The sequence below is a fragment of the Enhydra lutris genome, unplaced genomic scaffold (assembly GCF_002288905.1).
Source record: "Enhydra lutris kenyoni isolate GAN:26980312 unplaced genomic scaffold, ASM228890v2 scaffoldscaffold19, whole genome shotgun sequence".
In the NCBI taxonomy this organism is placed as follows: domain Eukaryota; kingdom Metazoa; phylum Chordata; class Mammalia; order Carnivora; family Mustelidae; genus Enhydra; species Enhydra lutris.
The window spans coordinates 5,505,613-5,519,079 of NW_019154103.1; the positions used below are offsets into that span (position 1 = coordinate 5,505,613).

A 13,467-nucleotide genomic window follows, 5' to 3' on the forward strand; every position below is an offset into this window, starting at 1 on the left:
GATCACCCTATAAAATAATAAGGGCTTAGCAGAGACAATAATTGGTATTAATTAGTTATTATGTTTTAATCTTTTTTTGTTTTACTTTAAAAATAGGCATACATGGGATGCCTGGGTGGGCTCAGATGGTTAAGCATCTGCCTTTGGCTCAGGGTCCTGGGATTGAGTCCTGCATCGGGCTTCTTGCTCAGCTGGCAGCCTGCTTCTCCCTCTGACTGCTTGCTCAGTGGGGAGTCTGCTTCTCCCTCTGCTTGCCGCTCTTCCTGATTTCTAACAAATAAACCAAATCTTTAAAAAATAATAATGAAAATAAGCACATGTACTGTGAAATACAATGTTGTCTTTAAGTAGGTTTGTATTATATAAAAATTAATTGACTTTGTTTTAATCATTCATTCATTCAGTAGATTCCACAGCTAGTGTGGAGCCTGGGGTGGGGCTTGAACTCAAGACCCTGAGATCAAGACCTGAGCTGAGGTCAAGAGTCATGCTTAACTGACTGAGCCACTCAGACACCCCGGTAGTTTTGGTTTTATATGAATTTTAGGTTTACAGAAAAACTGAGCAGAAAATACATAGAGTTCCCATTTATTCCCCTCCTGTCCACAATCTCCCCTAATATTAAAGAGCATACTTTATATAAGTGGTCATTCTTTGGGTTGTGCAATTCTCTGACTGACAAAAGGAGAATGTCTGTATCCATCATTACAGTATCATACATAGCAGTTAACACTGCTCTAAAAATCTCATGGTTCCCTTGTTCATTTACTGGAGTGTGCCACATCTCTCTAGCCTCTGGCAACTAGTGATTTTTTTTTTTTTTTTTTTGCCTTTTTTTATTTTTTTTTTTTTTTTTTTCCAGAATGTTATGGAATTGGTGTCCTAAAATATGTAACCTTTTCAGATTGGCTGCTTTTCACCTTTGAATATGCATCTAAGCCCCCCCCCCCCAGCCTTTTTTTGGTGGATTGACAGCTCTTTCTTTTTTTTTTTTTTTAGTGCTGAATGAATATTCCATTGTGTGAATATACACAGTTTGTTTATTCATTTACTTATTGGAGGACATCTCTGTTGCTTCTGTCTTGGCATTTATGAATAAAGCTCCTATAACCTTTATGTGCAAGTTTTGTTTGGATTAGAGTTTCACCTCATTTAGGTAAATATCAAGGAACATGATTGCTGGATTTTATGGTGAGAATATTTAGTTTTGTAAGAAACACCATGCTAACACTAATCAAAAGAAAGTTGGAGTAGCTTATATTAATTTGAGATAAAGCAGACTTTGGACCAAGGGAAATTATTAAGGGTAAAGAGGATAATTATATAATAGAAGGGTTAATTCTCTAAGAAGACCTAATAATCCTTGATGTGCATTTGCCCAACAACAGATCATAAGAATACATTGCCACCAACAATAAATGGGAATTCTGGTTGTCCCATATCCTTGCCAGCATTTGGTATTGTCAGGTGTGTAATGGCATCTCATTGTTGTAATCTGCAGTTCCCAGATGATGGTGTGATGTTGATCATCTCATATGCTTACTTGGCATCTGTATAGCTTATTTGGTGAGGTCTCTTCAGATCTTTTGCCCATTTTTAAATTGGGTTGTTTCCTTAATGTTGAGTTTTGGGAGTTTTTTTGTGTATTTTGCATAACAGTCCTTTGTCAGAAACGTATTTTCCAAGTGTTTTCTCTGTAGCTTGTCTCTCCTTTTTAAATTTTTTTTAAGATTTTATTTTTTTTTGAGAGAGAGAGCATAAGCAAGGGGGAGGGGCAGAGGGAGAAGCAGACTCCCCTCTGAGCAGGGAGCCCGATGCCAGGCACTGTCCCAGGACGCTGGGATCAGGAGCTGAACTAAAGGCAGACACTTGACTGACTGAGCCACCCAGGTGCTCTGTAGCTTGTCTTTTTATTCTTTTGAGTGTCTTTTATCTCTTTCTTCTTTTTAAAGACTTTATTTATTTACTTGACAGAGAGAGAGACAGTGAGAGAGGGAACACAAGCAAGGGGAGTGGGAGTGGGAGAGGGAGAAGCAGGCCTCTGAGTGAGAAGGGAGCCTGATGCCAGGCTCAATCCCAGGACCCTGGGATCATGACCTGAGCCAAAGGCAGACACTTAACTGACTGAGCCACCCAGGTGCTCCTTGAGTGTCTTCCGGTAAGTATTATAACAAAGTCCAGCTTACCAATTTTTTTCTTCATGGATTGTGCTTGGGGTGTTGTGTCTAAAACATCTATCAAACCCATGGTCACTAAGATTTTCTCTTAGTTATTTTCTGGGAATTTTATAGTTTTTGCATTTTTACATATGGGGTCCATGATCGATTTTGAGTTAATCTTTTTGTAAGGTCTAGATTTCCCTCCCTCCATCCCTCCTTTCCTTCCTTCCTTCCTTCCTTCCTTCCTTCCTTCCTTCCTTCATATGGATGCCCATTTATTGAAAAGAGTATTCAGGGGTGCCTGGGTGGCTCAGTTGTGATTGGCTCAGGTCATGATCCCAGCATCCTGGGATCAAGCCCCACATCAGACTTCCTGCTCAGTCAGGGGCCTGCTTCTCCCTCTCCCACTCCCCCTGCTTGTGTGCCCTCTCTCACTGTCTCTCTCTGTCTCTGTCAAGTAAATAAAATTAAATCTCAGAAGAAAAAAAAAAAAAGACTATTCATTGAATTGCCTTTGCTCCTTTGTCAAAAGATCGCTGGGCTGTATTTGTGTGGGTTTGTTTTGGACTCTATTCTGTTGATCTGTTCTTTTATCAGTAACCCCTCTGTCTTGACTACTGTAGCTTTCTAGTGACTAATGAAGTTGGATAGTGTCAATACTCTGACTTTGTTTTTCAATATTGTGTTGGCCATTCTGAGACTTTTACCTTTCCATGTAAACTTTAGAAGTGGTTTGTTGATGGCCACAAAATAACTTGCTGATACTTTGATTGGCATTGTGTTGAGTCTATAGATCAAGATGGAAAGAACTGACATCTTGACAGTAGTTAAATCTTCCAATCCATGTATGTGGAATATTTCTCCATTTGTTTAGATCTTTGATGTCTTTCATCAGAGTTGTGTAATTTTCTTCATTTAGATCTTGTGCATTGATTTATACCAAAGTATTTCAATTTTTGTGTAAACATTTAAAGTTATTTTTGGAAGGCTTCTTTTTTTCTCTTTTGTCTGTTCCTTTGGATTTTTCTACAGAGTGATGTCATCTGTGTAAAGACAGTTCTGTTTCTTCCCAGTCTGTATACCTTTTATTTCTTGTTGCATTAGCTAGGACTTCCAGTATGATGTTTAATAGGAATGGTGAGAGGGGACCTCCTTGCCTTGTTTAGCATCTAGTTTATCACAACTAAATATGTTAGCAATAGGTTTTTTGTTCTTTATCAAGTTAAGAAGATTTCCCTATATTCCTAGTATAATGATAATTCTTTCTCATGAATGGTGTTGGGTTTTGTCAGATGTTTTTCCTGCATTTATTAATATCATATGATTTTTCTTCAGACTGTGATATGATTGATTACGTTGATTTTTTTTTTAAACATTGAATCAGTCTTGCATACCTTGAATAAGTCACATTTAGTGGTAATACAGTAGTTCTTTTTATACAGTGTTGGATGTACTTCCTAATATTTTGTTGAGGATTTTTGCATCCACATTCATGAGAGATGTTGGTCTGTAGTTTTTTTGTAATGTCATGGTTTCTAGTATTAGGCACATGCTGACCTCTTTAGAGTAAGGAAGTATTCCCTCTGTAAGGAAGTATTCCCTCTGTTTTGTTTTCTTGAGAGATTGTAGAAAATCGGCGAGATTTCTTCCCTAAATTGTTGGTAGACTTCACCAGTGAGCCCATCTGGGCAAAATAGAAATATTTTGCAAGGTTATTAATTATGAATTCAATTTCTTGAATAAAGGTCTTTTCAGATCATCTGTTCTCATGTTTTATTAGAGTGTGTCTTTTGAGGAATTCATCCATTTCACCTGTTTTTTTGAATTTGTGGGCATAGAGGTGTTCTTAATACTCTTCTTAATGTCAGTGGGATCAGTAATGATGTCCCTTTTCATTTCTGATACTAGTAATTTGTGTCTTCTCTTTTTCTCTTTGTTAACCTGGATAGATGTTTATCAATTTTATTGATGTTTTCAAAGAACCAGAGTTTTTGTTTCATTTATTTTTTTATTAATTTCTTTTTCAGTTTCATTGATTTATACTCTAAATTTTCTTTTTTTCCCCTGTAGTCTTTGAATTTAATTTGCTCTTTTCTAAGGTAAAGGTTTAGATTACTGATTTTACACTTTTGTAATATATGCATTCAGTGCTCCAGATTCTCCTCTAAGCACTTTTACTGTGACCCAAAAAAATTTTGCCAAGTTGTGTTTTCACTTAGTTGAAAATATTTAAAATTTTTTCTTTTTTCTTTGACCCATGCACTACTTAAAATTGTGTTGTTTAATCTCCCAAGGATTTGGGGGGTTTCTAGCAATATTTCCGTTACTGATTTTTAGTTTAATTTCATTATAGTCTAAGAGCATACTTTGGGTGATTTCTGTTCTTTTAAATTTATCATGATGTGTTTTGGGCCCAGAACATGATCTGTCTTGGTGAATGTTCCATGTGAGCTCAAAAAGGCTATATATTTTGCTGCAATTGGATGAAATAGTCGATAGGTGTCAAATATGTTCAGTTGATGGTGCTGTTGAGTTCAGCTGTCCTTAATTGTTTTCTGCCTGTTGGATCTGTCCATTACTGATAAGGGATCTTGATGTCTCCAACTGTCATAGTGGACTAATACTTTTCTCCTTGTAGTTGTATCTTTTTTTAACTTGGGTATTTTAGTGTTATGCTTTTGGGCATATACACATTAAGGATTATCATGTCTTGGAGAATTAACTATTTTTATAATTCTCTCTAATAATTGTCCTTGTTTTGAAATCTGCTTTATTTGAAAGTAATATAGCTACTGTAGCTTTCTTTCAATTAGTGTTACATGGTATGTTTTTACCACTTTAACCTATCTGTGTCTGTATTTAAAGTGAGTTTCTTTGAGACAACGTATAGTTGGATCTTGGTTTTATGTTCACCCTGACAGTCTCTCTTAATAGGTGTGTTTCAGCCATTGATGTTTAAAGTGATGATTGATACAGTTGGAGTAATATATACCATATCTATTACTATATTCTGTTTATTGTCCAGTTTTTGTCCTTTTTTTGTTTTCCACTCTTTTGGACTTTTGGTATTAACTTCTGGTATTATATTCTGTTTTGTTTTTGTTTTTTTTTTTTTCTCAGTTAGTATATCCTCAATTAGCATGTCTGTGATACTTTTTAAAACTTTCTTTAGTGGTTACATTCAAGTTTGCAATAATAACGTTTGCAATACTAACCAAGCTTTCTTTCAAATAATGTTGTACTTTACATATAGTACAAGTACCTTATAACAAGGTATTACCAGTTCTTTAGTCCTGTCCCTTTTGACCTGTTAATTATTTTATTAATCTGTAAGGTGTAATCACTGGATATATTGTGGCACCTATTTTGAGGAAACTATTATGTTAGATCTGTTAAGAATAGTAATAGGGAGGTGTGCCTGGGTGGCTCAGTGGGTTAAGCCTCTGCCTTCAGCTCAGGTCATGATCTCAGGGTCTTGGGATCAAGCTCTCTGCTCAGCGGGGAGCCTGCTTCCCCAGTCTCTCTCTGCCTACTTGTGATCTCTGTCTGTCAAATCAATCAATCAATCAATCTTTTTTTTTTAAAGGAATAATAGGGAAAGATGTTATTTAACTTTTATTAATTTCTTGTCTAATATTCTTCCTTTCTTTATCTAGATCCAAGTTTCTGTCCTATATAAATTTCCTCCTTTCTGACAAATAATCTTTTAGTATTTCTTGCAAGACAGGTTCCCTCAGTTTATGTTTGCCTGAGAATCTCTTATTTCTCGTTCAGTTTTGAAGGTAATTTCACTGAATACAGAATTCTAAGTATATGGATTTTTAATTTTTTTAAGGTTTACTTTTTCTTTCTTTTTTCTTTCTTTCTTTTTTTTTTTTTAACTAATCTCTACACACAGTGTGGGACTTGAACTCACAACTCCAAGATCAAGAGTGGTATGCTTTTCTGACTCAGCCAGCCAACTCTTAATTATTTCACTCTACTTCTCTTGTTTGCATGGTTTCTGAAGAGAATTCTGATAGAATTTTTCCTTACTCTTTATAGGTAATTGTCCCATGCTTCTTGGATATTTTGCTCTTTGGAATTTTTTTGTTTTTGTTTTTGCATTTCAGTTTTGGAAGTTTCTACTGACACTTCTTCAAGCTCATTTGTTAGTTTGTTTTGTTGTTGCGTCCAGTCTAAAAATAAGCCCATTGAAGGCATTTTTGCATTTTAGTGGTTTTGATTTATAGCATTTCCTTTTGATTCCTAGTATTTCCAACCCTCAACAACATAAGTTGTTGCATGTTGTCTGCTTTTTCCATTAGATTCCTTAGCATATATTTTTTAAAGATTTATTTATTTAATTTACTTCAGAGTGAGAGAGAGAGCATGAGAAGGGAGAGGGTCTGAGGGAGAAGCAGACTCCCTGCTGAGCAGGGAGCCCAGTGTGGGACTCCATCCCGGGACTCCAAGATCATGACCAGAGCCGAAGGCAGCTACTTAACCAACCGAGCCACCCAGGCACCCTCCTTAGCATATTTTTAAAAAGATTTGTTTGTGTATTTGAGAGAGAGTGTGTGACAGAGAGTGCACATGCAGGAGTGGAAAAGGGCAGAGGGTGAGAACCTTCAAGCTGACTCCCCCATTGAGCAAGGAGCTTGATACTGTGACCCATGAGACCGCGACCTGAGCCAAAACCCGAGTCGGCTGCTCAACCTACTGAGGCACCAAGGCACTTCGAGATCACTTAGCATTTTAATCATAGTTTAAATTCCTAGTCTGATAATTCCATATCCTTGCTATACCTGAGTATGGTTCTCATGCTTGCTCTGTCTCTTCAGACTGTGCTTTTAATATGCCCTGTAAATTTTTTTTTTTTTTTTTTTGTAAGCTGGACATGATGGTACTAGGCAAAAGGAGCTGAGATAAATATGCCTTTAGGGTGAGATTTTGTTTATCCACCTAGAAAAGTCTCAACTGTGTTATTCTAGGCAGTTGCTGTAGGTGTCAGAGGCTAAGATTTTCTTTGGTGTCTTCGGTTTTGTCTCCTGTGGTGTTTTGGGTTTCCCTAGTTACTACTTAAAATCTTTTTTAAAAAATGAAGTTTTTTTCAGTTTCATATGAGCTCTACTGATGCAACAGTAAGGAATTAGGGGAATAGGAAGTGCTAATCATAGATGATTACTTTTTAATCTTTTAACTTCTTACTGTGTCTGTGCCCCGGACTATTTTAGACACTATTTTTTGTTCTAGAATGTCGTTTAGGGGTGCCTGGGTGGTTCTCTCGGTTAATCATCTGACTTTGGCTCAGGTTATCTTGGAGCCCTGGGATCAAGGCACCCCCACGTCACCCTCCCCCACTGCCCTCATTCAGTGGGGATTTGGCTTGTCCCTTTAGTACCCACGCCCACCTCCCCCATGCTCACTCGTTTGCTCGCTCTCAAATAAATAAATAAAATCTTTAAAATACTATTTCTTCTTTGAGATTCTGTTTATTCTTCATGAGCAAATTGTGTCCATTAGCATTTAAAATAATTGCTTTAAAATCTGTGCTAAATCTAGAGGACCTGGGTGGCTTAGCCAGTTGAGCGTCTGCCTTCAGCTCAGGTTATGATTCCAGGGTCCTGGGATTAAGCCCTGCATTGGGCTCCCTGCTCAGAGGACAGCCTGATTCTCTCTCTCCCTCTGCTCCTACCCCTGCTTGTGTGCGCACTCTCTCTCTCTCAAATAAATAAAATCTTTAAAAAAAAAATTAAAATCTGTGCTACATCAAAAGTATTTCATCTTAAAGTTGCCTACATTTGATTCCCTTTTGAGCATTGTTTTGTTTTCCTATTTCTTTACAGGTCTGCGAAATTTAGATTGTATTCTGGACACTATAAGTGGTACCTAACAGAGCCTCTCTGTCTTATGTTCCTCCAGAGATTGTTGATTTTTTTGTTTTTAAAGATTTTTTTTTTTTAATTTGACAGCACAAGTAGGTGGAGCAGCAGGCAGAGGGAGAGAGGGAGAAGCCGTCTCCCCGCTGAGCAGGGAACCTGATGTGGGGCTCTATCCTAGGACCCTGGGATCATGCCCTGAGCCAAAGGCACCAACTGAGCCACCTAGGTGCCCCTTGAGGGGAGTAGAGTTTATATATCAGTCTGAGATTTCCTCCTTTGGCTTTCTCCTTTTCTGCACTTCTCCCCTTTTTTGTATGCTGTGGTTGTCTTAACTCTGTCCTCTGATTCTTCAAGCGCCAAGACTGTAGTTCTCTGTTTAGCCAAACTTCTCTCCTCTGGCAGCCACTGGGGCCTCCCTACAGGCCAAGTGCTGTAAATAAAAAGTTACTTAGGGTCTTCCTGTCTTCTAAGTATTGATGTTCTCTCCAGTTTTTAGTTACTTCTGGTCACTTTACAGTGTCTTCGGGTAGTAGTGTTGTAATATTTTGCCCAGGATTTATAGTCCCATCAGTGGGAGAAACGATCTAAGAGGAACTATTCAGCTGATACTGGATAGTGGAAGTTCTCCATGGTAGCGGTGGAAGTTGGAATTACAGTAGCCTTAAAATAACTAGTATTTATATAGTACTTCTTTGTCATAAAAACAGTTTAAGGTAGATTATCTGATCCATCATGATTGTTAATAATATAGTAGGCAGAAGACCAATGCGTATGTGCTACTACATTTAGTGCTAAGAATCTGGGCAGGAAGTGAATTTGGACTCTAAATTGAATATAAGATGTGTAGTCGGATATGGTAACTAAAGCAAAAAGTTGGGGAGGAAGGTAGTAGTGAAAACTTTAGATATGGAATGAAGAGCAGAATTTTGTGCCTTTGAGAGGAGACTGTCAGCAGGTAAATGGGCACCAAGAATAAATACATAAACTGTCTTGCCTACATGTTTCTTTAAATTTTAGTGTAAGCTTCCTTGGATCCTTGGAAAAGGATTGCCTACTCTCTCTACCTTTCATAAATTAGGTCACACAGTGCCAACATCTGCCCAACTCTCATTCTTTCTCATGGGATTCATTGTTTCACTGTATTTTTATTCTTCACTTTTTTAAAGCTTTAAAAAATAATTTTCATATCATCACAGTTTGTAATTTTTAAAAACTTAGTTTCTGTTTATTTACTACACTGTAAGCTTCATGAAGCGAGATACCATGTTTCTGTATGCCCAGCTCTTGGCCCAGTGCCTGACACGTGTTAGATGTCCATATTTGTTGAGGAATGAATGAAAACAAGTGTACACATGTATGCACATGTACACACACACACACACACACACACACACACACACACACACACGAGTACCAAGGAGTACAAGTAAGAGTTACAAAAATCTGTTATAGTCAGTGTTAAACTCTTTAGTACAGTTGAGGTTTTTATTAACCTAGATTTTGAGGGATGTCATAGGCGTGAGTTGAAAGTTAATGTAGGACAGTTCCAAACTGGGAGGAGGAGTGGAATGGCAAGAAGATTTGGGAAAATTAGTAGAATAATATTGGTAAGAGTTGATAACTACTTTGTATATTAGCAATGAAAAATTTTTTTTATAAATACAGAAAAGGCTATAGGATATGTGGAAATATATTTTTAAAGACTTAAGTCTAGGTGGTTAGATAGTATGGAGACCCAGAAAATACACAGAACAGGATATTTGAACAGAACATCATATTTGATGAGAGCAGTTTGAAAAGGATGATTCAGGCAGTCTTGAGTAGTAAGATGTCTCCACATGGAGATGAGTGATGAAGAGCATCCAGTGCTTTTCATTTCTTCTGTGTTTCAGTATTCCAACATCCCAAAATAAAGGAGGGAGTTAAAAAGAAGTATTTATAGGCTATTATAATTAGATTCTTTATAATAAAACCTTCTCGTTCCACAGCTCTTGGATAAGCACAAGAATACAGAAAGCATGGTGGAGCTTCTGGACTTGTATCAGATGGAGGATGAAGCTTATAGCAGCCTTGCAGAAGCCACAACTGAACTATATCAGTATTTACTACAGCCATTCCGAGACATGAGAGAGCTTGCCATGCTACGGAGACAACAGATCAAGGTATTTTTTTTTTTTTTTTTAAAGACCTACATGGTTCTCTGCCTATTTCATAGTTCTCAGACTGGCTGGCCATAGAGGAGCTTTTTAAAAATGCAGATACCTGGTCCTTTGTCCCCAAAGATTCTATTTTGGTCGATTCAGGTTATATAGGACCTGCGCACCTCATTTTAGAGTATCTCAAAGGTGATTCTGTTGAATAGCCAGGGATGAGAAGAGCCTAGAAAGTAAAGTTGTGGATGTATTGAGAAATTCCCATCTTCCCCCTTTATCCTGTACTTTTTTTCTCTGTTCCTCTCATAGAATGTTTTGGGGACTCTGTGGCCTTATATTTCTTTACCAGAAGTTTTGGGAACATTTCTTCTGGGAAGGCCTTATTTTGGAAGTTACAAGAGGGGTGCCTAGGTGGCTCAGTCAGTTAAACATCTGACTTTGGCTCAGGTCATGATCCCAGGGTCCTGGGATTGAGCCCTACATTGGGCTCCCTGCCCAGTAGAAAGCCTACTTCTCTCTCTTCCTCTGCTTGACGCTCCCCCTGCTTGTGTTCTCTCTGTGTGTCAAATAAATAAATCTTAGAGAAAAAAAAGCTATAAAATTTTAATGTCAGAGCTTCAAAAAATGTTTTTATAAGTCTTATTTATTTTAAAGTGGGGAAGGGGCAAAGGAAGAGGGAGACAGAATCCTAAGCATACCCCGTGCTGAGGGCGGAGCCTGATGCAAGGCTCCATCCCAGGAGTCTGAGATCATGAGCCAAAACCAAGCCTGGGCTGCTAAACCTACTTAGCTACTGGGGCAACCCATTAGAGCTTTAAAACCTATGATATTTAAGAGGCGCCTGGGTGGCTCAGTTGTTAAGCGTCTTTCTTCAACTCAGGTCGGTCCTGGCATCAAGCCCCGCATCGGGCTCCCTACTCTTGCAAAGCCTGCTTTTCCTTCTCCCACTGTCCCTGCTTGTGTTCCCTCTCTTGGTGTCTCTCTCTGTCAAATAAATAAAATCTTTAAAAAAAAAATATGAGATTTAGTTTTCATGGGTAAAGTGTGCTTTACATTTTTGAGGCAGGTGTTCTGACGTTTTTCTTTGCATGGTGTTCTTTTAGCTACTCTTTTTTTTAATCTATGTTTTTGTTGAAATTACAGAGATACAGCCTTAGCTCTGTAAAATTTTATCCTGAACCTTTGGCAAGATACCAAGCGATGAAGCTTAAGCTGTATTTATAGAGAAATTTATAGTTATTAGAGAAGAAAGTTCTAAAATCAGTCATCTAAACTTTCACCCTAAGAAGCTAGAAAAAGAGAGCAAGTTAAACCCAAAAAATTAAGAATGGGGTCCGTGAAAAAAAGAAACAATAGATTGAAGAAAAGATCACTGAAACCAAAACCTGGTTGTCTGGGGGAGAAAAAAAACTCAATATATTTTATAAACCTAGCTGAATTGATTTTTTTTTTTTTTAAACCCCACATATCTATTAGGACTGAAAGTACAGATATAACTACAGATTCTACAAATGTTAAAGTTAATAAAGAATATGAACAAATTGGTACCAGTACATGGTCTGATTTAGATGAAATGGATACATTTCTTAGAAAAAATGCAAGTTATCAAAATAGATTCAAGGAGAAACAGAAGACTATAGGGAGCCCTATATTAACAGAGTTGAGTTCATAATTCAGAACCTTCCTATAAAGAAATCGACAGGTCCAGAACACATCATTGGAGGCTTTATGAAACACGTAAAGAAGAAATAATGCAAAATCTGCACAAACTCAGAAAACAAGGGAGGGAATACTTCCCAACTAATTTTTTAGGCCAGCATTATTATCCTGATACCAAAATCAAATGATGTTACAGAAAAAAGAGAACTAGAGATAGATGACCCTCGTGAATGTAGATGCAGTAATCCTTAACATGATCTTAAAAAATAGGGTTTAATAGGGACACCTGGGTACTCAGTCATTGAGCATGTGCCTTCAGTTTAGGTCATGATCCCAGGGTCCTGAGGATCGAGCCCTGCGTAGGGCTCCCTAGCAGGGAGTCTGCTTCTCCTTGCTCTGCTCCTCCCTACCTCACTCTCTCTGAAATAAATAAATAAAATCTTTAAAAAAATAAGATCTAGTAATTTATAAAAATAATGATACAGTATATATGAGTAGGGTTTATCTCAAATGCAAGGTTGTTTTAACATTCAGAAATAAACCAGTATAATTTACCATATTAGACTAAAGGGGAAAAAAACCAGTATATTTCTATGGATGCAGAAAAGCAATTAACAAAATTCAGTATCCATTCATGGTAAAAACCCAGCACACTAGGAAGAAAAGGGATTTTCTCGACCTGATAGGGTGTGTATGAAAAGCCTACCTAACATCAAATCTGATGGTGAATGACTAAATTCTTAGCCCCTGTGATTGGGAACAAGGCAAGATTATTTACTCTCACCACTTTAATTCAGTATTTTTCTGGAGTTCATAGCCAGAAAAAGTAAAAGGCATATAAATTGGAAGCACAAAATAAAGCTATCTGTACTTACAGATAATGTAATCATGTATATAAAATATACTAAGAGTTTTTTTTTTTTTTTTTTTTAAGATTCCGTTTATGGGGCGCTTGGGTGGCTCAGTCGGTTAAGCATCTACTTTTGGCTCAGGTCATAATCCCATGGTCCCAGAATCAAGCCACACATCAAGCTCCCTGCTCAGCTGAGAGCCTGTTTCTCCCTCTCCCTCTACCCCTGCCCCCACCCCTCCTCGTGCTCGTGCTCTCTTTCTTGCTCTATTGCAAATAAATAAATAAAATCTTAAAAAAAAAAAAAGATCCCATTTCTCTATTTGACAGGGAAAGTGAGAGAGAACACAAGCATGGGGAGCCACCCAGCTGTCCCTCTCCTAAGTGATCTCTAGCAAAAAAACCTGTTGAAATAATATGTAAATTTAGTTACAAGGTTAATGTTAAAAATTCAATTGCATTTTCTAATCTTTTAGAAATGAAAATTACAGGGGTGCCTGCGTGGCTCAGTGGGTTAAAGCCTCTACCTTCTGCTCAGGTCAGGATCCCAGGGTCCTGGGATCGAGCCCCGCATCGGGCTCTCTGCTTGGCAGGGAGCCTGCTTCATCCTCTCTCTCTGCCTGCCTCTCTGCTTACTTGTGATCTCTGTCTGTCAAATAAATAAAAATCTTTAGAAATGAAAATTACAGAAACTTTACAATACCATTATAAGCATCTCTGAACATCAACTCTTCAGAAATGTATTTTACAAAATATATGAAAGTTCTGTCTACTGAAAATTG

The 13,467-nt window shown here is 37.6% G+C and overlaps 1 protein-coding gene across 1 annotated transcript in view; it reads left to right on the top strand.

Annotated features, from left to right (window-relative positions):
* The window catches only part of LOC111148362 (junction mediating and regulatory protein, p53 cofactor), a 111,338-nt gene that overhangs the window by 29,064 nt on the left and 68,807 nt on the right, over positions 1-13,467 (top strand). The window contains exon 2 of the mRNA XM_022504860.1: positions 10,012-10,185. Within this exon, the coding sequence (XP_022360568.1) occupies positions 10,012-10,185 (174 nt within the window). The remainder of the gene's footprint in view (positions 1-10,011; positions 10,186-13,467) is intronic.